At 32.2% G+C, this 26,459-nt stretch overlaps 1 protein-coding gene across 16 annotated transcripts in view; it reads right to left on the bottom strand.

The window, feature by feature from the left end:
* The window catches only part of LOC119641906, a 91,036-nt gene that overhangs the window by 17,234 nt on the left and 47,343 nt on the right, over positions 1-26,459 (bottom strand). For all 16 annotated transcript variants that reach the window (XM_038040811.1, XM_038040807.1, XM_038040809.1 and 13 more), the window contains 2 exons: positions 13,578-13,684; positions 11,180-11,276 (listed from right to left, as the gene is read on the bottom strand). In XM_038040811.1, the coding sequence (XP_037896739.1) occupies positions 11,180-11,276; positions 13,578-13,684 (204 nt within the window). The remainder of the gene's footprint in view (positions 1-11,179; positions 11,277-13,577; positions 13,685-26,459) is intronic.

Here is a 26,459-nt window from a genome sequence, read left to right as displayed (position 1 = left end):
AATAAATACATTCACAGTTCTACTTAATAATTTGTTGAATTTCATATCCATGTTATTGTATTAATTAATGTAATTAATAAACAATGTAGTTCCTTTTGCGTTGCAAGCTGCAAACAAAAGAGTCACATCTGTTCAAGTCATTCATTATTATTAGTAACGCCTTTCTGACTTTTGCGATTATTCAAATTTCTTGACTTTTTCGACAATCTGTTAGCTTCCTGGTTACATTAAGCAGAGACGCTTGCAATCGTATTTCCCGATGCTGAATAAAGCGTAATTTATTATTATCTTTTTTCGTGTTATTAGTTGGGGCGTAAGTTCGTACCTTAAAAAGTCCATAGGTCTTCAATATGCTAGGTTGTGAGCTTTTATATCCTAAATCGCCGACGATAAAGTTTGTATAACATTCCCAAAAAGAAATGGACATAATATATTTACATTTTACTATATTGTTACGGAAATCCCAAATCTACTCATTTTCTACAACAAAATGTACATTCGCGAGGCGTGATGCAGCTGCAGACCGATGAAAGCGATTAGCGGAAAAGCAGACAGGTAAAAGCAAAGTGCATATTCGCAGGCGCGTCATGCAGCTGCAGGCCGATGAAAACGGTTACCAATAAAAGCAGGTTAACGAATTAAAAATTAAGTCATAAAATTAGGTGCTAGTAATATGATGGCAAAAATTTATATAAATAGAATATTTGTGAAAGACAGGAGAGTAGAAAAAGTTGCACATTAAAAGAAATATAATTGTAAATAAAAGAACTTTGAAGTGTATTTCTCTTGAACAATATTTCCGCGATCCAGTGATACGGACTGTATCTTGTAAAAAGTGAATTTCATAACAATATCAATCGATTTGGAATCGCTGATCGAGTCAAGCCTGTGTTTCTCGACCGGGACCGATATCTTGCGAGACAAAATGAAATGGACGATAATTTGAATGGAATGAGACCATTTTTTGAACTCTTTTCCATATGAATGTATTAACATTCAATTCAATAAAGAATATTTTATCTGGCAACATGTTTCAGATTTTAATTCTTGGGGAACGAATGACGCCTCACTGCATTCCGGGAGCAACCACAGCTACTACTCTAAAGTAATGAATAAAATAGTGAATTTTCTATCTGAACGTACTGTGTGAAATATTAACGCAACAGTATAAGTTAATCCCGTTTTTTTTGGTATATTTAAATAGCTAGAGTTCGGTGTTTCACTTTTCTGGCTTAAATCGAAGGTGCTGTTGAATCGTTATGGTTGATGAACAATAGAGGCATTATGATATCCAAAGAGCAATAAATCAAATAAATGGTGCAGGCAGGGGGAAGCATGAAGATCAACGGCAAAGCTGCACATTCATTAATGACATCCATTTGTTAGCAGCCGGTTTTTGGCGTAACTAAAGGTAGGGCTCTTCTGTGAATAGACTTGGACACTTCGACTAATCGCCCAATCGATATTAGTCACGATTCTGCAAGGGAATGGGAACTCATCAAGATAGAGCCATTGCATGTCGAAGGGACGTTCGCTAGACGTCTGATGTATACCGTGCTAAGACATCCTCACGCAGCGCCGTACGTTCCTAAGCACTCTACGTCTAACGTCTAACACTTCGGAGATCTTGGTGGAATTGGAACAAGAGAGGCGCAATATGTTAAAACTGATCACGTCGTGAAATTTCAGTCTAACAAAATTGGGCCCTTTAGATAAAACTCACCCAGGAGATGTTTGTAGCGTTAACGTGAAATGCGCTACAATTACCCCCGTTATCGGCAGACATCTCGCTATTTACTTTTAACTAAAGTAATCGATGAGTTACGATCCGTTCGAAGAGGGCTTCCATTCCTATGACGATGCCGAAAAATGGGTCCTTAGATTCACAGTCCCAAAACACCAATTGAAGTTAGGATTCCGCATAAAAGATAGCAGGAGCATTGGCAAACGATGGACAGTGGGTTGAGTCAAATATCTCATATCATTGCTCTTCTAATATACCTTAAATTTTATTACAAAATCAGCAGAAAATTATGCATCTTTCCACTGTTTTTTCTGTTGAAAATTGATCCTGTGAAGAATTTAGAGTGTTATTGCTTTGATTACATTGGTTCATTTTTTGAACCTCTCTATAAAATATTTTCATAAGTTAAATATATTCCTAATTTTCTTAAATGCTATATTTCGGTTGCCGGCAGGCGAAATCGTTTAAGGTATTTAAGGGTCGCTCTCGCCTAGCTGCAACGTTTGATCTTGTTATCCATAGGATATAATATTTATTTCTCGCTATGCGTATTGCATAACAAACCAGTTAAGCAAATTTTGTCGTGTTTGCCACTAATGAGTAATCATTTCTCCCAAACTCTCTACGAAATTTGATTGATAAATATCGATTTTGTTGTTTTCCTTTACATCGTAGGGTAAAATATAAAGTAAAAGCTGCTAATTCGCGCTTCCGTTATTCGTGGTTTCACTATTCACGAATGAAAAAAATGCGACCCAATTCCCATATTCGCGGCTATAAATTTCTTTATTCGCGCATGTTTTTTGACTGGTTCCGGAATTGCTTTGTTTCGGAAGTTAAAACTTATTTAAAAAAACTGAATTTAGACTTTGAAGCACTTCTAGTTTTGGACAATGCACCAGGTCATCCTCGCGCACTTGAAACTATGCATCCAAATATAACCCGACGGCTTTGCTTCAATCTATGGATCAAGGAATAATCCAGGCATTTAAGCTCCATTGCATTAGACGAACCGTAGAAATCATATTGGATAATATGGAATGTAATACTGATATGAATGTTATTGAATGCTGGAAGACATTTGACATAGCAAAGTGCATCGTAAACCTAAAAGAATCATTTGAAGAACTGAAGCCACACACATTGAAGTCATGCTAGAAAAAACTGTGGCCTGTTCTGACTGCGGAAAATGACGAAGAATCTGTGCAAGTTCAAACTTTGATTGCAAACATAGCCGAAATCGCGAATGGAATAGGACGAGTTCGGTTCGAACAGATAGAATCAAGTGACATTCAGGAATTGCTTGAATCGCAAGATGAAGATTTGACTGAAACCGACTTGGAGGAAATGTTAAATTCATCGCCCATTGAAGAAGAGCCTTCAACAAGTGCTGGAAACGTGACATTTAATTGGAAAAGTCTTAGTGAAGGTTTAAGTATGGCAAATGAGCTACGCGCTTTTTTTATGAACATTGATCCGTCTATGGAACGCAGTCTTATTTTTAAGAGGCAAATTGCTAATGCAACTGCTGCGTATCGGTCTAAATTGAAGGAGTTTTTAAAAACTGCCAAGCAAAAGAAACTTACAAAATTCTTCAAACCATTGCCCAAGTCTTAAGATAATTAATCAAAATGTTCAAATATTTAAATTAAATTGATTTTTTTTTTATTTTGTCACCTAAGAACGTATCCCCTATAAACCCATATAAATTGCCATTCCGTATTCACGGTTTCTGTATTCACGGCATTTTTATGAAACGTATACGCCGCGAATAAGGAGTTTTTACTGTATTCATTAAAACAATTTGTCAATTGTGACATGCTTACTTACCATATATGTAACTACAAATATTATCTCTACAAATATATCTGAAACATTAAAAAGTATTGTCATGTTGATTACCCAAGGGACGTACATTGATTTTATTAGTAAACGGGGTTTTGCATTTCTCTAGAGTGAACTTCAGTTTGCAGGTTGAACAGGTTCGTTGTCACACGAGTAAACTTACACGTAGAGACAACTAAAGCGAATTTAAATTTCGCATCATAGGATTTCAAAAATATATTTTTTAGCTTTTATTACTGCGTTTTTTCTTTTGTGTATTACTGGCTAGTAGCCACTATTGTTTGACCTTAACCGCTGGATAAGTCGTAAAAACAGTACACTATAAACATGCAAATAACATTGTTTTAGTTTTAAAACAAAAAAAAAAAAAAATTTCAAAGTTTGATGTAACCTTCGACTCGCACTAATCAATATCTCTTTTAGCTATTGGAGACTAAACGTGTATTAATTTTTAATAGTCAGTAAAACTTCAAAAATTCGAAGAAGTATGTAATTGTTGGGCCTAATTTAACAATTTTTGTCCGCTCTTGAGACATTTAAGCTTTAATTTTAAAACCTGCTAGTTATAAACTTTTAACCCAACTTTTACTACTTTATGTTCATATATCCTTGGACATGTTATAAGAATCAAAACGACCTTATCCTGTCTTCAGTTTATCATAGCGTATAACCCACAGAAGATCGCGATTTGAAATTTGGCGTAAAACTTTCCGCGATCATTTAAAGCAATAAATACGTTCATCTAAATTATCTCATTGATCTGCCTATCGCTTAAAGCAAAACGGCATGATTTTTCGATATCTTCACTAGACAGAAAGTTTTGAGAATTCCCTCTCAAACGACATTCTTGCTCGTTGTAAACTTTTCTTTTTTGTGAGGAAAACTATTTTTTCCTAAGTTTTTTTCATTATGATAGTTTATTTAAAATTTCTTTATTTTCATTTTGGCTTAAAGCCAAATCTAATTGATTTTTCTAAATCGCAAATAATTTTTGTTTCTATTTCTTTACGGCAAGTTTGTTTAACAACGGATCTCTTTGATATATACCTAGAAAAGTTAATAAAGCGAAATACTGTAAATGAAATTATTAAACTTGTGTCAAATGAAAAAAAGTGATTACTTTCGCCTTTGTTCAAATCTTGATCTAAAATATTTATATTTAGTGTGAAACGTGTCCGAGAGCAGATGACTTACAGATGAAGTAAAAATTATATAAGTAGTGTGTGCAAACTATCAGGAATAGTTCAAAAAAAAGAAAATTGGTTATCAATATAATTTAGTAACCGCCGGCTCTACTGTAGTGGTTGGCTCTGCCCTGCATATAATTTTTCCAGGCTGGTTCAAGTATTTCCTTTTCAACACATTTTCTTTCATATGTTTTGTTTTTCAATCGTTTGCCTTCAAGAAATTGTTTTGTTTTACGCAAGCAAAACTTTGTTTGGCTTGAATCAGAACAAAGCAATTCAATTGCCACTTTCCGTGCTTCTTATGCTTCTGTGAATGCTTTAGAGTATCTTTGTGGTATGATATAGAAGACGTTTTTAAGATTTTCAGTTATTAAGTGCAGAAGTAGTAGCATTTAAATATTTTTCGATAATTGTGGAGAGTGCTTTCAACTTATGAAAAAATAAAAGAATTGTATCTCTCATAAACGCATTTTAAAATTGCACACCTCTGGTCCTGTGTACTCTGAGCACAAGAATGTTTTTTCTTATGTAAGGGTGTAATGGATGATAAATACGAATTTAAGTAGCAAAAACACCTATCACCTCTCTTCACAGAGCTCCGGCAACGCCATGACGGCATTCTTTTGTTTTTTTGGTTTGGGTGCATGCGTATTTGGAATTTCATCATTATTTTCCCATTGTCGGTATATGCAAATATCGAAAACTTGGTAAACGTACTTTTGGAATGCCAAATTTAAATTTGTGTAGCTTGCTTGAGAGTAAAAAAAATTTAACAAAGCTCTGGTAGGGCGTTTACAGATCTCTGTGAAGGGAGGTGGCAGGTGTTGTTGTTAGTTACATTATACATAATGAAATATTTGAACCGAGAAGCTTTTTTCTCAAAATCAAGTCACAAAGCAGGAAAGGTTAAAGAAAAATTTGGTTTTATAAAAAAAGTTTTCAGTTTTATGATGACGAAGAATTTGTCTACATTTTTAATTATACTTACATTCCTCGTTTCACATCTATAAAATCTCCTTGGCGTGATAGTTACCACTTTTTTTAAGTGACGTTTCAAGAAATTCGCAGTTATAAACCTATATACGTAAACAGATTCATGACTCATTTTTATGTCAATCCATAACTTACGTCACGTCACGAGTGATTTGTTTAACAAAAATTGTAGAAAGCAATACTTTATCTAACATTTTGAATTTTTATGATTGCAATGTAAGAGAGCGTGAGAGTAAGAGAGTAAGGGAGTGAAAGAATGAGAGAGAGATATTAATCGTATTTAACTAAAAACACAGAGCAGTCTGGCGAAGTGATTAAGAAAACGAAAACCTTGATACGTTTATTAAAGCCTTAATTTTCAGTAAGCGAACACATATGAAGTTGCGTTATAGGTGTTTGTTTACTTATTTCATTGGTTTTCATTTCAATTTTCAAATGACTAAGGTCAGGTCAAATTTTTATTAGACCACAACTTCACGCCACTAATTTTATAATTTTTATATTATAAAAAAAAAATACAAAAATATATAAATTTTTTTTTTTGCACAAAATGAATCTTATAGGCTCTCTAATCGAAGTAAATTATTGGGTTTTTTTTTTTATTGTTCCTTGTTATCTTTCTCGCCTAAAATTCATTGCTATTTGTGCTAAATAGTGAAAGCCTTTATCTTCTGCGCTATCCTGCCATACTAAGTCCTTTTTTAAATTTTTAATTTTCATTATATTTTTCATAATAAAAAAATTATCAATATGAAATCCTTTGGGTATTCTAAGTTAGTTAGGAATACTTTATGGTATTGAATGTACAATATATGTATGCAGCTATAGGTGAGAAGCGGAATAACAAATTTTGATGATATAAATTGTTGGAAATCGTAAAAAAGGTTGCACATACGTAGCTATATAAAAGTAAAGCATCTAAAGAGTGCAGTCTTCCACTAAATGGAATGCATCTTATGCAAACTGTTTGTATGACTTAAAAGACTATTTTCGCGAAATTCTAGAATTGCGTGCTATTAGAAGAAGCAAAAGTAGTGGCCTCATCACTAAATACCTTACCGCACTTCATTTGATACAATTATCCATATAACGTTTTTCCCAAATAATGCTTTGCGAAGGAGGTTCCAATCGTTTTCAATAATATCCGTTCTTAAGCCGAAACCCGTCGAAGTTAAATTTCATCTTCGAATATTTCAAAAATTGCAAATTATAGGTTGAACACAAGAATGTAGGACGAACAGACAAGTTCAGAATCACTTTTTAAATCGACGGAATAATACAAAGTTAATTTATTTCAGTTCCTTCTGGTTATACATAATATTACAAACTTATTGAGAAGTTGTTTACCACAAGTGGTGTAGGATGTAAAAACGTTTTCAAAATTTTCGATTTATTTTAACGTTTGCATTAGTCTCTTTTTTGGCTACTATGTCTGTTTCAGCTGATAAAAATATTTATAAATGATAAATATAAGTTTTCTGAAATTATGCACTTGCTCAACGAGCCTAGTATGTAATGAATGTATGTGTTTGGGACAAATTGTCTTAAAAATTTTAAAATTTGAGTTATAATTGAGTTCGTTTAATTTTTGCAAAGATACTTTACTTTATAGTCCAACAGATGCTCATTTACTGGGCTTTTAAAGCAGGGCAACTGCTTAGAACTACATTACTCCTCCGCAGCTGGTCGTCGGTTATGTCAAGGAATGTTCTATGATTTTCTTGCGAATTCATTAGTTTTATTATATGTTAAAAATTTTAGCATCAATAACAACAATATGTTATCTGAAACTATTATTCTTTATCTTGCATATTCATATTCCATTATTTCTTTACGAAGTAAATACATTAAATATTTTCATTACCACATAGAAGGTAACTGTGGCAGATATATTTTGCACCTGTCTTCTCATTTCTTCTTTTTCTTCTTCTTCTTCTTCTCCGGTAGCAAATACTAAGTGTCCAAAAAGTGCCCTAATGTATATCTTTGTATTATAACCTTCTTCACTACAAAATGAATCGTAGTAAGAAAACAATTCGTTGGGTAAAAAAGAAAAGAGGAGACTTTCTCTGGAAGCGCAATATAAACATTAAGTCACCAAGCTTTTTGTACAAGCATTACTCCGAACTTTTTTCCGTTGTTGATGAGTTATAATAAATGGTCTTCAAAGCGATTAGTTTACATTATGGCTGCAGTTAATTGCTTCTAACTTCCGTTTAAACTTTTAATCTTCAGATGTTTTCAGGCTGACACAGATTTCTTTATGAGTGAGCGAAAATGGTAATAAATGTCAATGATTGTTGATTAATTAAAATATTTGAAAATATTTTTCATAAAAGAAATGGTGTCAAGTTTAAAAGAAAGGCGCCTTTTAAGTTCATTTTATACACTTCTTGAAAAAAAAAAAATTAACTCTCTTTTGCGAAAACAAATAATAAATTTTGATTATAGCTCTGTGAAATAGATATCATAGACTTCGAAAAGATTTATTCACTCTCGAGACGCTTTCGACAAAATGCGTGAATCAATTTAATCACATCATGTGTTTATTTGACTTTCAGGTTCCATGTTTCAAGTGAAAAGGCAAATAGCAAATATTTAATATAAAATTTGCCACAAGCGTCCTAACAAAATTGTTATTTGTAAGAATTTTAAAAGAGGTCTATTTGTATAACGTATGTGTATAGGTTCTTCGTCGTAAATATACTTTCGATCTGTTTCGATCAAAGTCTCTATTTTTTGGATCTTTGAAAATGATTTGCTCACTACATTGCTGTCTACATTAAATATGTATCCGGAATCCTGTAAACGCTACGTCTACTTATTAATATGCTTGAAATATTCTAGAGTCTGTCTATCCAATATATTCTGCTCTAAGTGTTTTATTTCCCTACATTTTGTGCATGGATTTTCTTATGATCCCGTGCATGTCTAATCCTCATATTTCTACATATACTCAAGATTTTCAGATAATAACGCGAGTTTACTATAGTTAAACCTAATACCATTTGTGGTGAAGGACATGTTAAGTTTGCATGTGTATATATAATACCCAGGACGACTTAAGATAAATAAATTTTTAATATATCGATTAATTTGTAGTCGTTTTCTGAATCAATTTAAGTTTGTTTACCTGTCTGTCTCTCTATCCGTCCATCTGTTTGTCTGTCAGCTTTATGCCTGTCCACGTAACTTTCTGTTCAATTTACGGTCACAATTCGGTTCAATGACGAGCCCTACTGAAAACGATTTGGATAAGTCTATTTGCATGTCCACCCTCCATTGAACGCCTTTTTACGGAAAAATTTGGGATTTTCAAAATTTATAGTTAAAAATCGTTGAAAATTAATATTTTAGTATGACAGAAATTTGGATCGCGTAGGCCAATTGTTTAAACTTTCCTCCATACAACCCAAAAATAAGCCTGTATCTTGCAAAAAAATGTAGTCTCTAATATTCTTTAATGAAAACTTGTTTGTTATAGTTATTGGACATAAGAATAGACTTTACCAAATTTCGATTGGATGGGTCTGTCTTTTGGGATGCATCGAATATTTTTCTTTGACATTTATCCTGATAGTAAATGAAGAGTAATTTCGTGCGAAAGAGTGTATGGCATTTAATTGCCCATTTTATCCAACTATATCGGTTTATTTCGTATTTAACTTATCCAACCAAAGAGTTTAATTTCTTTAGGTTAGCAGCCTCCGAACTTGTATCTATGTCAAACTTCAAGGCAACATCTTTCTCTTCAATCAAATCAAAATGATTTCCTTAAGCATTTCATTGAATTTTAGAAAAAACTTATTAACTATTATTGACATGCAATTTAACACAAATGTCAGTTAAAATGCTGTTAACATAAATAAAAAAAAAAAACAAGAAAACTTCTCCTCTGGATAAGCGAGTACGATTTAATAGAGAAGTGTCAGTACATTCTAATTACGCGTTAGCTTATTCAACTCCAGCGACTATCACGCATTTAACGCACTCATTTTTGCCTTTTGTTGCAAAGCTATTAAAAAAACGTATAAAGAATCAAAATCAATTTACACATTTCGAAGTCAAAATCGCCTTCAGATATTCCTGACAGATAGACGAAGTAGATGGCAGAGAGTAGAGGAAAATTGACGAATCTACACAGGAAGTTTAAACTTTCGTGCTTCAGTTCATAGACAAAGCGTTAAAATAAGTTCGCTGATGTACATTTCCTTAAATATCTAAAAATCGGCAATTTCTTTAAAATCTTAACAAACCTTGGTCTAAATTCGGTAATAGACTTGCAAAAATTTTTTACGTAGGGTACAGAAAAGCTGTAAACGGTTTTCTCTTGCTCTTAACAAAGGTTGGATTCTCTTCGAGTACGATCGTCGTATTTTCATAATATATATTTACATTCGTATGCGAGAAGAACTTCACTTTGCTTAAAGTTGATTTTTTCGTTTTCGATCTTCTCAAAAATCTCCAAAAAAAAAATATATATATATTTTAATAATTGTTGAATTGATTATTAAAAAGTAAATTATTATTTATTTGGTAATTTTTGCTTTGATTTCTTAATTATTACTTTAAAATCAAATCAAATGTGAAAATCACAAAAAAATTTGGAAAATAGAAAAAACAACACAACACTTTAACAATTATTGCATAGCATTTTTAAAATACAATTTTGACTTAAATATAATTCATTGTTAGTGTAGGCAATGAATAAGTAATGAAAAAAAATCCGACTCAAACGTTACGTATGATGCAACGTGGAAATGTTCATAAGCCCCAAATAAAGCAAAAATTGCATTGCATTCGTTCGAAAACAAAATAGATATTTTTCGTTATTCGTTTTTCACGTGTTTTCGCTTTCAAAGTCCAAAGGTGAACAAAATATCTTTGGTATGGCTAAAAAATGTGTGAAACAACGTAAAGAACTTGTGCTCTTTTTAAGAATGTACGAGTGTCGATGTTGGTAGTCATAAGTAACTTATAAGAAAAGCTAAATAAAAGTTATATATAAAATATTAGGGAATTGAGAACATAATATAATTATGTCAAATAATATATATAAATGTATATAGAAGTATGTTGTATGTTATAAATGTGAATTCCTTATTATTATATTTATTTATGAATTTTCATTTCATCGTTTTTTTGTGAAAACAATGCATCGCGTTTATTGAATCAAGAATTTTATAAAGAGAATTTTACAATGGAGATCGCCTATTACCTCAGAAGCGCAATGTACCACGTGTATGTGAGTATTTTATTTGCTCTTTCTCTTCTTTTTGCATTTTTTATCCCCTTGCTTTATTTACTTGTTATTGTTTTTATTTAATAAAAGATTCATGTAGGCTTTGTGCAAAAGATCTTTCCATTGCTCACAGCAGCGAATATTTATTTGCATTCAATAAATGCTTACCTTAAATATAAATTGTCCCATGTCAGAAGCACGTTCATTGGCTGAGCCAGAGGCTCGCTTAAAGCAATGCAAATAGTCACGTGTCAAAACGAAATATCTGCAAAATAAATTAAAAATTTTATTAAGTTTTTATAAAATTGAAAAAGACGGTAGAGTGTTATCAGAAGATATGTTGAAAAGAAGACCACTTTAATATATTCTTCCAAAAAGTATTGCTATGTGTCAATTACGAGGTTTCATTGGGACCTATTAGTTCTTAGTACAAGGCGTCCAAAAACATGGCTCATGAAAAAGTGTTACTTGAACGGGATAAAACATTTCACGATAGTTTTGAAATCGAAAAATACGAATTGTTATAGCCGAGATTCTCCTTTTATTGCTCTGCTTGGAATGTTGAAAAGTGGATTTAAATGAAAAATTTTTAGTATATTTTATTAAAACTTGTAGAAGATTTTTTTGTCGATCTACATGGTTCCGGGATTATAAATGCTCGGGAAGTTATTATGCTCCAGTTTTTTTAAGTTACTTTTGGGAAAAGTTAAGGCGTATTTTTTAACTTTTTATGTGAAATGCGTTTACTTTACAACGAAAGCTTTCGCCTTTTAAAAATTCAAATCAAGTCGATGGAAGCCAATTCTATTCATATCCATCACCAAGAGATTAGTGTATTCTCATCTTGTTCAAGACATTTGTAACACCCAGACCGAAGCTTTACAACCTGAACTGATCTGGCATGTCTTTTTATCCATCTAACCGGATGTCCGTCTGTGTGAATAGGTATAGTAAACAGTCCTGGCCGTTAAGACAACAATGCAAATTGACATCTCTTCGCTTCTTTCGCTTATTATTCGCAAATTACGAAAGGGAAACTTTCCATGTACATCTCAGGGACTATTCTACAGTGATTGCACACAAATGTGAAAAATCAACTATGCATATCGAATATTATCGAGAGTCGAAATATGATCATTGTATTCTGCACCACTTATATGCGGCACTCAGACATAAATTTTATGTCGATCACAAAATGATTATAAGCTTGTCTGTCCGTCATGTTTACTTGTTCAATTTACACTGACTTTTTTTAGTTTAAGGACAAACGCTATTGAAAATGGTTGAGATCGTACCACTTTTTTGTTCACCTTCCGTACGACGCAATTATTTCGCAAAATCCTTATATGAACAATTCAAGGATGTTGCAGAATAAAGGATGCTGGGCCGTGGCCCACTATAATATTTTTGCTTATTTTTTGTTTTTTTAAGAAAAATGTGATTTTAATTTTCTTATTTTACTTGGTTTTTAATGTGAAGTGGTTCTTAGAACTCTTTTTAAAACCTGTTTTTGTATTATTGCTTGTGCTATTACTTCTCGAAGCATTTTAACGAAAATTCAGCCGAGAATTTTTATTCAAACTTATATTTTTTTCAATTTCATTTTTCTAATCGCTAAAAAGGCAATATTACCTTTTAAGAACTAAGTTGTGAACTTTTGTTCTGAATTCATTCATGAAAGACCAATTAATTTATTGAATATTGTTTTGCGTTAAACAATTGCTTTAATTTTATGTCTTATTTTCATGAGTAAGAAGAATTATCGGTTTGCGGAACTCTTCATTGATAGCTTTTAAAGAAAAACTACTTCTCTACGAGCGTGTCCCTTGAGTGCGATTTTCTTTCGCAGATACTTTTTATTTCTAATAGGTACGGACTAAAACGTTCATTTCATTCGTATACATTTTTCATTTTCATTAGTATACGTTGTTCAGATATGAATTTTATAGATTCAGTTCATAGTTCTCAAGCTACTCATTTAGACTAGAAATGTTAAAGCAATTTTTCACAATAATAAGACAAATGCCCAGTCTCTACTATAGATTACATTCATTATTTATTACTTTCAAGAATATTTTCATTATGAAAAGCAAACCATATTTTTTATCGCGTAGATATAAGTACCAAAGAATTCATAAAATGTACGCATTCGTACGAAGTCATGAGTCTATAACCTAACATTTTCCTACCTTCCTTTCTTAATTTTCGACTTAATATACGTATCCTGTATATAAACCTACCCTATGTGATAATAATGATTATCATAAATGTATCCCAATATTTCCTTCATGCTTTTCATCTTAACTTCCAAGCTTTTTAATTTACGTAACTTGCTTTCTTTCGTGATTTTTATATATCATATCAACTGACCTCAATTTTTATGATCTTTCAAAGAGTGCATATATGATGCCTATACTGTAAATCCACACTTAAGTGCAAGTGTTGTTTAATAAAGTTTTCTCAATTAGTTTAATTATATATATTAAAAAAAGCATTAAAATAATAACTCTCATACGTCTTAACTTCTTATTGCAAATGTATTTATATAGACTTAAAACAAGCCTACCTTTCTTTCCAACGAGAAAATAAACGATCACGTTGTTGCCACAGCAGGCCACGTTTAATTGGGCCCGTCATCGATGATACTGGTATGCGTCCAGCTAACAATGATTGCTATAATGGGAAACGAAAGTAAAGCAAATTATTAAAAATTAAAAAACATAAACAAAAATACGATAACGTGTAATAAATAACAAAGTAATATTTTAACTAATACGTATAAACAGAATATAAAGAGATTTAATAAATAACACCAGATGCGCACATCAATGTGTGTACAACATATAATTAAAAAAATTTTTACTATACGCAAAAAAGATTTACATCTTGAGCAGACATCAATCAAACAGAGTAAGAGCAAAGTGCCAACACAAAAAGCTCCCGTGGGTTTAATGACAGCTATAGCATAATCACCCGTGCAATAGCATTACATCAGTATAAAATGGCACTTTTGTTACCATAAAGTTCATTGTAGATTATAAACATAAGCCTACATTGTTAGAACCTATTGACTGTATGTTGGACTGAAAAGCGCAGCTTATAATTAAGTTTAATAAATGCGACCAAAATTAAGGAGAAACCATTTCCAAGTTTTATTATTCTATTTTAAGAGAGAACTAAGATTTTTTCATTTAAAAAAAAGAAGTAGAAAACGCAAAAAAAACTTCCGAAGTGAAAGTTAAAAAAAAAAAATGAATTTCATTAAAACAAAATCTTTATATTTTCGTTCATTCTTTTTCTTTATTTTTTATTTTTATTTTATTTTACCCATTTAGACATGAAATTCAACTAAAGAAAATTACAGTCGAATCAAGAGCATCTTAATAGAAAATCTCATACTAATTGTTTTAAAACTGGTATAGAATAAAAAGGAAGAAAAAAAGAAGAAGAATAATAACAAAGTAAGTTTAAAAATAAATTAAAAAGTTGAAAATAATAATTCATGTATAAATATATAAAAAGAGACAAAAAAAGAAGAAAAAACGATTCTTAGATTATAAAAGAAATGCATGACAAATGAGGCCAGACAAAAAGCAAATGTGTTACATTCTAACCATGTTTGACTGATGATCCTTTAGCTTCTGTATGCTACGTACTTTGGTTTATATTTCCCTACAACTTTCAAGATGACAGCCTCTTCTTTTTATGCGATTAATGCCAGATTTAAACTTGATATTGCTGTGTTAATAATAATATAGAAAAATTTGATAGGAAATTTAAAAAGCTCTCTAAATTAAAAATATCAATATCTCGTAGTCGCTGTAGTATAGGAAAGTCATGGCTCACATATAACGTTTTGATTTTTTAAACTAAGGTCATCGGACTGGTAAGGAAAGCTTTGCAAGCTTCAATAAGTCTCCTCTCTGCCGCAAATACGGTATCACTGCTGACAGACTTTTTTAAACGATACAGATGAAAATTCAAGGGGGTGAAGATAAATTTGAATTTAAATTTCAAAAACGCCTACCAATTCCTTTAACAGTGCTCTGTAAACAGCCTAGCAGGGTTCTGTTCAATATTTAGAAATAAAATATGGTTGAATTTGGAAGCCAACTCCGTCAATATCAAAAGGCATAAAATATTTTTGTAGACAACTCAATCTATATGAAAATACCTTTCAAACGAGCTACGAAATTTGAGGCCTTGCTGAAATTAAACGCGGTCGTACAAACATCGATGATGCTAAATAGTCTGGTCGTCATAAGTGTATCCTTCGAAAAGTTTAACTCATTTCGAAATTCTTTTGCAAATTTGTAGGCGATGTCTTTATTTTCCCTAAGAGGAGAATGTTTAGCACTGATGATTAGGGGCATTCCAAATTTGAAACCGGCCAAGAATTCTTTTTTTATGGGGTTTTGAAGCCTGTTTCTGCGCCTTATAAAGGTATTGAGATGCTCTCACTTTACGTATTACTGTAAATGTGTCCTTCGGCTGTTTTGGCCCATTTTCAGTACTAACCTGCGTAAAAGATCTTCCAATATGTGCCAAAATTGAAGAGAATAGCTTCACTTTTGCGGCCAGGAGGATGTTTGGAATAAACATTATACAGACGGACAGACGCATATGCTTAAATCGATTCAGAATTCGGAATATATATTCTGTGGAGTCTGTGAAATGGCCTTCTGGGCGTTGCAAACGTTTTGACATGAATTGAGTGTACCCCCCATCCCTCGGAGATCGGCATAAAAATAAAAACTTTGTTTTATTTCAAAATCCCTTCTATTTTTTCAACCGCAATTCGCGGATATTAACACAAGCATTAAGTTCACATGAGATATTTTTAACTTAATAAGTTTGACAATAGTATAAACAATACTTTAACGTAATTACAATTTGTTGACTGCTTTTAGCAACGCTGTGGTTTATTCCTCTTACGATTTTTCATTTCAGAGAAAAAAAAAAAAATAGTTTTAACAATAATGAACATAAAAAAACTTGCCTTATATATCCTATACAAATATTTTGTCGAAGTGTTTATGTGTATTGCACATGTTTTTATATAATATGGCTTTTTTGCAAAATTTCAACTTTTTAGGCGGAATTTCAATTAATTTATTATTTGCTTTCATTATATTATAGAGCGTATCTATCTATAAAACATATTTTTTCATGTTTTTTTTTATTTTGTTTTTATCTGAGCGTTTTCAATTTTTTTGTTTTTATTTTATCGTGTACTTTGGAATTTTAAAATCACGTGAAAGTTTTGTAAGATTTGAGAATTTTTAGTTTGTTAATTAATTAGTTGAATGAAGCAAAAATGAATTTTAAAAAGGAACCGCTAAATTTAACACGATAATTAGCGCTAATTTAAAATCTTCGTTTATATTGAAGACATTTATGTACGAACATATAGGAGCGATTTTCGATACCCTTTACCTATAGTGAACATTGTACTAGCACCGGCTTAAGAACATTATTAAGAACGTTTTAATAAATATATAGAAGAACATGTATATTTTTCATTTGATTTGAACTTTAATTTCTAAGTACTTGATGAAAATAGCTTAACCATTTCACGCCATTGGTAGCATAGGTTCGGTTTTTTAAATTATAATTGCTGTTATTAATAAAATCAATAAAAATTTAGTAATTCATTATTTACTACAAAATCTCTCAACAGGAAATAGACAAACTTTATGGTTTGCCTCCACTGACGACGGTACTTACCATGTACAATTAGGAGCACGACAATAGCGTAAAGTATTGTTTCGATTGTCAGTATGGTTGGATTATTTGAACAACTCATTAATGTTGAACAAGTAAGGACGGTATCTTCGGCTCGGGCTGAATCTTGTATATCCACTACAATTCATTATATCATGCCGTATGCTTAGGTTTACTTACATAAAGGTGACTGGAATTAATTTTTTTTTCGCCTTTTATTTCACTTAAACTAAAAATAAATATTTTTGTATGATCTGTTGCATATATCCATTGCAAAATCCATACAGTTTTATTTAGAGAAGCAGAGGTTCGTTTAGTTTGCGCTTTATTGTGGGCTTGCGCTTTAATTAATTTGACTCATTTTCACTACCAACCAGTATTGCAGCCAAATTAGAAGCAGATATTTGCGCTCTTGCGACCAGGAGAGTGCCAAGAATATATGCTCTCCACAGACGAACGGACGTAGCTAAATCAGAAGTTTCCTTTTGAGTGTTGCAAACATTATGAAGAATGAATATTCCACCAACCTGCACTTGTGGGTATAATAAAAATAACGCCAGACACAGTAAATAGATTTAATTGTAATAATTTCTAAAAATTTAGTAACCATTTTGAAAGAAATTTACAAAAGTTCCCTGATGTGTGTACATTTGTCGGAGTTCAAAAGCAACAAGACAAAATGTGGTACTTGTTACTTCTTTCTAATGTTTATAATTTTTACATTTTATAGCGTATTGAGCATAGCTATACCCACGTCCGCTTCCATTAAACAAATTCGAACCACTTGCCCGCCATGACTTAACGAAACAGTGAAATACCGTAAAAATAAGAAAAACTTTTCAAAAAATATGTGAAAAGTCATTAAACAACTAATTCGGCTACAAGGTATAAACTTAGCAACCTCAACTAGCAAAGTTATTGCAGATAAAATTTTCACTTCTTACTAATCCTAAAAAATTTTACAAAGATATCAAAAGAACTATCTTTATATATCCCTGATCGATGTCGTTTATTAGCTTTGACTCCTGTGGTGCTCTAGAAAACGTAAATCTCTTTGCCGAATGTTTCCGACCGTACTTTTCTAATGCTGATGACGGACGATGAATCAAATAATTACTCATATCAAATCAATCATTCCGAATTTGATCACTTCGGAAAGTGATATATTGCAAGCTTTAATGTCGTTGAAATATAATTATGTGCCAGGGAAATGATGGCACTCCATCATTTATACTGAAATCATGCGCTGACGAACCATGTGGTGTTAAGGCAAAGATATTTACACTTTCTCTAAAGATAGCAGTTTTGTGTTGGAAGACTAGCTTTCCTATTTCAATTCACAAAAGTGAAAGTAGTCATCTTGTCGAGAACTGTAGAAGCATTGCCAAGTAGAGCGTTTTATTTAAGTAGTTTGAACGAATTGTTATCCGACAACAATTAGATTTTCCTATCAAGTCTTCTATTTCTCCATGTCGGCATGGATTCTTGAAAGGAACTTGTTAGTTTACTTGTCATATATTCAAGCCTTTTTCTAGTGGCTCTCAGACTGATATCATATACACAGATTTCAGTAAAGCTTTTTATTAGTTAGCCATAAATTTTTGATCTTTAAACGCTAGGTCATGGGCTTTCCTTATTATGGAATTGGATGCGTTCTTGTCTTGATAATAGGTCACTCAGAGTTTTTTCCAACTCCGTCACATGTGATGAATTTCCCGGGAAGTCAGGTGTCTTTTGCTACTTATCCTGTACATCGATGACCTCCCCTAGGGTTCGGCTATAATATGAAATTTAATATGACATCGCACTCTCATTTCATTCGAATGGATCACAGCTTCGATATATGGTGCTCGGAAAATTTCATTAATTCATACAAATTGGAAAATATGGAATCATTTATTGATATAGGATTATTGTTTGACCAAAGGTTTATTTTAATCTGCACTTTGAGCCGTCTATAAGTAAAGCTGGATCTGCATTTGGTGTTACTATTACGGTGGTCTAGGGAGAGCTTGGTGTGCACATGGTTTCTTCTTTTTCGCTTGTTTTTCTTTATTTTTTTTACATTTTTATTATATTAGGTGTTTACAAAAATTTTTATCAACGGGTTCTACAGGTAAATATGATAAAGAAATGGGAAATAACAGTGTAAGTAACGGGTGGATCCGACGGTTTAGACCTTCGCCTACATACAATAACAGTTTTCCGTTTAATATTATTGGTTTATTCAGCGTACGGTAATCATGACGCGCTCCAAATTCTTCCTTTTTAAAATTTATTACTTTTGCAGTTCATTTGAAGAAATCTTCTGCCGAAGCACACCAAACACGTTCAGAGGCTAATGGTGACTTTGCCTCATCATATCCCAAACATTGGAGATTTTACTGAGATCAAAATAGTTACAGACAATGAATGAAAGCTCAGACACGGAGAATTTGGATTTTGATTTGGGAAGTCAGTGGGACCATGTCCAAATGGTTTAGGATATTAGAATAGCGGAACTGTTCGGATTCGAATGAAATAGAAGAAAATTGATGTATTATTTGTAAAATTGAAGATGGAAACGATTTCACTTATAAATTACCACTAACTCTCAGCCACCTCAGAATTGGCCTTTATTGCCTTTTGGACATTTTTACTGTTTGTTAAATCTAGTCCAACCATGAAATTTTTTTTACTATTTCATACTACTAGGGAATACATATTAAAATGCAAAAAAACAACAAACGAAAGATTATTCCAGTATACGATAAAGCTAAATCTCTTCCGTCCAAGATCTGAAAAGCAGACTATAAGAGAAATGGAATAAGATCGCTATTTCCTATATAAGCAAAATTATGCAAAATGTGTCAAAATGTTTAAACGTTATTATTACGAATATTAATTTTTAATGATATGCTGTTTTCTTCCTTGTATCCTTGCTCGTATGAATAAAACCTAATATTGCTGACGCCTTGATGCTTTTGAAGTTGTTGAAGTTATTTAATTTTTTGTCTATTGGAAAATTTTTATTTTTTTTTTTTTATATTTGAATATGTATTCCCTAGTAGTACAAATTAAAAAGAAGATTTTGTATGTTTGGACAATGAGCTAGGTTTAACAAGCGTTTACTTTTTGTCGAGCGAAAAAATCCACAACCACTGCCTGCAGATATAATTTCTTACATTCAAAACTATCATCGACATTGAGTGAGTTAATATTATTATATCCCCCACCGAAGGATATAGGATGCAAAATATCCCTTTCAGTACCATGAATTCAAGTTGAATATTATGTAAAATTGTCCATAGTTAACATTCATGTTTACGATTGACCCACACTTCTAATATATTTTCCTCATCTAGGTTATGACTTCAATAGCTTGCTTGGAGTATTAAGAAATTTCAAAGTACTTTGGAAAAGTCCAAAATTCAATCAATCGAGGTTCGTTCATAACTATTAAAACAATTACTGTTATTACTTCTGCACTTTCGTTAAAGTTTCAAGTTTCAAATATCGTATATTAATTGTTTTCTGTTTTCTTTTTCGTTAAAGTACAATCTTAGATCTGTATAGAAATAGTATATCTACAGATATATTTTGTATATTTACAAAAGATCAAAACAAAGGAACATAACGAGCGTAATTTAACGGAAATTTCATTAATTTTCGAAATAGCTTATGGCGCATATAAAGACTTCTTTTCATGCGCAGTATAATTTTCACCTGGTTTTTAATATGTTGAAATGGATTTTTCTCCTCTTATAACGTTACCATAGAGCAGTAATATAGTTAAATTTAAAGCAAAGTTAACGGTTAAAGCTTCCGGGCTAAATATGTAAAGAAAAAAAGGAAAGACAAATTTTTTTTTGTTTATGAAGTTGTTTGTATTCATTGAAAATACGCTGATACAGGTAAATAAATACCTTTCTCATAATAAGCTCTAAGGTAAGCGTTTGTGTAATAAACGTAATATCTACAAATGATATACACATAATACATACTCATAAATATTATAAATTTTTTTTCAAATTATCTATGCATAGAATATTTACCAACACCGACAGAATCGTGACAAAAATGTAATGAGAATTTATGAAGTGTGTTGTAACTTTAGGCGATTTTCTGTCTTTTTTCGTTTATTTATAGATGAATATGCGTACAAGAGTGCCTAAATGCGTGTTTGCGTATGTTTGCACGCATATTAGGTAAACATTTATCTCTAGAAATAGTATTGCTTTATACGGTATAGCCTGCATAAATGTGTAATGTACACATACGTATGCATGTACATTTGCCTGCTGCTGCAAACCTAACTCGATATGTAATTCATTAAAAACATACATATCATCAAGCGAGTGTACTGAGTAAAGTATTCACTTTACCGTTTCCATTGCGTGCTTAACGTATCATTAACATGCATGCTATGTGTGCGGTTTCGGATAGCTATGTCTCTACACAAATATTGCAAGTTGATTAAAAAAATTTTACCAGTTATCAAAGTGTGGGTACACGACGAACATGCCGACGAAGCACAAAGAAGGGCTTTACAATGGCAACTAGTTCTCTTCTTAATATAATAATAATAATTAAAAGTGTGTTCAACTCGTTAAGTAGAGTTATGAAAGTTATAAAAGCGCTTCGAATATTAACTACATTGTGCTAAGTCGCGTTACGACAGTGTAAGTAAGCAAATGCATGTAAAAATTGAAAATTCCTTAAAATTTAATAAAAAACCAGTTATCATGCTTGCTAAACCTACGAAAGTATAAGAATTATGTTATTTTTTTTAAATGTTAATAAAATATTTTAGACAAGTTCTTGTCAACAAAACTGAATAATTTTTCATAATTATACGGTACAAATACTTTTGCCAAGCGTCCAATAAACTTAGAATAAACAATCGTCTATCGCTCACACGTTTTGCCGTTGCTCTACGTGTGAAGGCGAAACAACGTTTATATAAATTACGGATAAAATTGCAAATAGAAGAATACACAGTTACAAGTTTTCCAATGAATGGCAAAATCGAAGTATGTGTAGAGCATGATGATGATTACATACGAAAATGTATGTACATTACTAACTGGCTTTGAGTGTTAATTTATTTTGGTAAAATTGCAAATTGCGTGGTTACAAAAAACGATGGTTTACTTACCCGGTCTATGTGTTTGCGCCTGCGAAAAGGGAAGTAACGAGAGGCGACAGGCTTTAAATTCACTACGAATGGATGAAGTATAAAAATATATTATTGTTCCGCCTACAATCTTTAAAACTCTTCACTAAACATAAATTGGCAGCTAAAATTCAGTAAATTTGGTTACATAATATTTAATGCATTTTCGCTACCATATGTCGAAATAACTATTTCGTCAATGTTCGGATTATGTTGGCCTAGTACTGTCATTAAAAATCGGACGCAGTTGATATCGGCCAGCATGTGGAATGCCACAAATATCACATTTATTTCGTAGTAGTTATTTCACTAATATGTTGGGTTGGTTAACATAGGGAGTGCTAAATAAATCAACAATATTCTTATGTCCTTTTTCTTGTTCACACTTTGGGTGAACTTATCATTTATTTGATACCAATAATCCTCTGCTATAAACCACGAAGGGATAATTAAACCAAGAGTAATTTCCGCTTTATAGGTGATGTGCTTAGTAAGAGATACCACCACCACCAGACGTTTTTAATTATCTTCTATGTCTGCCGTCTTCGTCACAGATTACAGATATATAGCGGAATTGTTGTTTCGCTTTAACAAAACGCGTAAAAATTTCAAGCGTAAGTACTCAGCGTCAGATTCCAAGTTTATTTAGCAATGTTGTACGTGTCCCTGACCGACCTTTGGTCTGCTGCCGGAATGTTCACAATCGCAAAAATTCAAGATATTGCGTTCCTAGGCATATTCCTCCTTTTATGAGCGCAATTCAACATTTAAATTTTGTTTCAATCGCTCGTAATCATTTCCTCAACAACTCAACACCGACCGAGAATATTATATTCATGTGACATAAAAAAATTGACCCATATCACCTCAAAGCAATGCATTGGAATTGCAAACACTTTATTGAAAATGCGCGTGTCAGCACTTTCTTAGATACCACTAACGCTAAAAACATCACCTAGTTTTTGCCTTCAAGTCACTTTTCGCTTACACTGTACGAAACAAATTTAAAATTTTACGCCTTGGTAGCGGCTATTTCCGAGTGTATTCCGAGTACATTCGTTCCCTGGTGACGGATACAAATCATAATTTAATTTATCCAAAATTTGCGACAAATATACACCGGGAAGCTAGAAATTTTACTGTAAAGATGAGTGCCATCAGTTAATAAACACGTCCGCATCTAAAGAAAAGTGAAAATACTTCGCAGAAACGAACGTCTATCTAAACTGGGTATTTAGAGACTGATTGGCTAACACATACGCCCATAATAAGGAGGTATTTAGTAGTTTGCCTGGATTAGTCAGATACACTGAAGACTAGAGATTTTTATTTTCGTTTTATGCCCATCACCGATGGATGGGATGCATTCGTTCCGTCAAGAAGTAAGCTTCCCCCCAATGTACGTGTACCATTGATCATTACCAAATTCTTAGTCGATTTAATTATGTACGTCTGTTCGTCAGTGTAATGCTTGTTGCGTATATTCTTATGGCCGCAACATTGGAGCTATCGACTTCAAAATTGGCAGAAACATTAGAAGTTTTCGCATACAGATGTGTATTGAAAATGGTTCACTGCTACGCAAGCTGAGAATACCTTTGTCCTTCAAAACTACAACAGATAAGCCTACAAAAATTTGAATATATCTTCTATTGGCGATGCCGTAGCACCTATGCAAATATTGAAAGAGTTCACTTGCCTACTCAATATTCATATCAAAATTTAATTTTTTCTCTACTTTGTACTAGCTTAAAGTAAAAAAAATGTTGGAAAAATTTGGAATGCACCTAACCAAATCTGTCTGTTCGCCCGTCTATCTGTCCGTCAGCCCAGCAGTGTAGTATCTGCGATAAATATTCTCTCCTTAGCGAAAATGAACATATCGTTTATAAAGAATTTTAAAATGACGCAAACCGATCAACGGATGCGCGTGCAAGGCTCACAAGCCTATGAAACAGAAACTATGAGCGCTTTTGTTTACCGTATTTTTTGCTTGTTACTCGAAAAGCATAACATTTATAAAGACCCTCTTTTAGTACCTTTTCTTCTTCTTTCTATCTTTTTTAGGGTAAAGTTGATGGGCGTTAAAGATTCGGAATCTAATTTTTTAAGTATGAATAGGGACTAAGACAGCCTTATCGAAAGCCTACAGTTTTTCGTCCATATATGTGTATAATATCACCTTCTTGCTTCTCCTTTTTTCTGGTCAAATACAAAGTAGAACTTTTAGTCGGGAAATTTATTGAAACATAACTTCCATGGATTAAACAACTTTAATAAAAATGTCACAACCAAGGTCTTAGAAGAGGATTCACATTTTGATTTGGTGCAAGAAATGAAAAAAAATTTTGAATACCTAATAGCTACGCGGGGGAAGGAAGTTTCAGGTCGTTTTCCTTGCAGATATCAATATGTCATGCTGTCGAAATTACCATTCTAGCATTATCTAATATCCATTGGAATGCATTTTAGATGTCTTTATATAGACAGATTTCAACAACTTGCGAAATACTTCAAATGATTTGAAAAATTTTTCAATCAATTCATTTAACTTTCGACGCAAGTATATGTATTGATTGGTTGATGTCTTAAGAATCTGGTAGTAATAAACAAAATTAAATATACAATCTCGGAAAGTAAGACAACACACTATCCCATGTAAACAAAAGCGACCGTTGCAGTCTCATACTATCGTCACCAAATGATCTGATAAAGTGTTTGTTGTTTTTAAATGTTTTGTGTTTATAGGAAAATTAAATATTGAATCCGTTTTTGGTGTGACGTTTTTATGTAATATAAGAGTAAGAGAATGTCGTTAAAAAGTTTTTGTTAAATCACTAACTATTAACGGTTAACTTATTAAATTTCGCACTTATGTAGAAAAGCTATAAACAATGCACGCAATTAATCATTTTGTTTAAAAACAATAAACAGCATAAACAACAACGAGACGATTACGAGAAATATAAACAAATACGGACGAAATAAATTTGAATGAAAACTACAACGGCAACAACAAGAACAGAGCAAGTCTTTACATAATTTTTTTGACTGTTTTGCGATTTGTATATAAAACAATTGCGGAAAATTGAGACCTCCGTTGATGCATTCATTTGACTTCGAGAAACCATGTTCATGGAGAGATTATATTATAGCAAATAATTGTAAAAACTTTTTGAAACCGTTCCAAGAATTTATAACTATCAGAGATAAAAGGTGACCTTGATGAATGTTTGAGTACAATTTTAGATCGATATTTTTCCTATAACTTATAATTTATTGTTAAGAATATATATAAAAACCTACTCTCTCTCTAAATTTTCCATTTTCATGTTTAAAAAAGTTCTTCCGTAGCTGTTATCGATGTAAAGTCGGGAAATATATTGAAAAGTTCAATTTTTTTGTTCCAATTTTTCGGAGAAAGCAGATTTGATTTCTTACATTATTGTGTAGTGTGAACTAGCAGTTGCTCATTCATGTTTCTGAACTCTCTGCAACTGGTGCTTTGAACATCTAGGGAAGAGTCTTGTACTTGTAAAATATTTCTGAAATTGCTTTTTGTTCCAGCTTCGATTACACCTGGGCACTAAAAACACCCAGCATAAGTTTTTGTAATGTTCAAAAATCTATAAATTTTATTTTGACTTGATTGGGGTAAATATTGAAGTCAATGCAGTCAAGGTCGTTCGTTTATTTAGTATCTCAATGTAGAAGCGACAGTACGGTTCTCAAGTTCACGTCAAATATTTTTTAGTTTGTTTAGTGTAGTTGCAAAGTTAAGTGAACGTATGTTCTATTGATGTATCACTCATGCGCGGTTTCCACCTTATCGTATAACGTGTGTCAGATACACCCTACTTATACCCCACACCCATTATAAATACAAGATTAATTTGCCTAAATTTGCATCATATGTCAAATTTGTATTTCCTTTGTCCGTTCTGTTATGAACAAAGCAGAGTTATTTAACTATGAAAAGTATGTTTACGATTTTTTGTCTATCTTTTCGACTTAATTTTCTTGTGGTAGAATACTGAAATTCTCTAAGGCCTAACAAAAATGAGGTAGATCGTTATTCTATCGATTTTTTGCTTTTCGTTTATTCTAATAGTTCTTAACGGAAATGCCTTTAAAATGTATATGTGCAGAGGAAATAGACGCATGCTTACAAATCTTTTGTTCCTTATTCAAAGCTTTCAGTGCTTTTGTGTCTAAATGTAAAGCTGATAAAAATACTTTTTGATGGTTTTGCAACCTTCTATTTCATATACTTTTCGTTTTTTAACCTTTCATTCAATCAGACATTTTTCTGCTGCACTGTTCTTTGCTTTATAAGTTCTTATCGTAATTATACTTCTTTTATAACGATCCTGTGTAAGCGCGAAAATATTAACGTCTCTGTTTAATTAAATCTGCGCTAACTTAGTGCAAGCAAATAGAAAATGTTCATAATGAGACCTAAGATTATTAGGGAAATTTTTTTTCTTATAAAAAAACGAAAAATGTGAATGGCAGCGAGAAAATATGATAAGCACTTGATAGTTGAACTATATTGGAAAAATGCTCCAA

This window comes from Glossina fuscipes, unplaced genomic scaffold, assembly GCF_014805625.2.
Source record: "Glossina fuscipes isolate IAEA_lab_2018 unplaced genomic scaffold, Yale_Gfus_2 188, whole genome shotgun sequence".
In the NCBI taxonomy this organism is placed as follows: Eukaryota; Metazoa; Arthropoda; class Insecta; order Diptera; family Glossinidae; genus Glossina; species Glossina fuscipes.
This window is presented reverse-complemented; position numbering and strand designations above follow the sequence as displayed.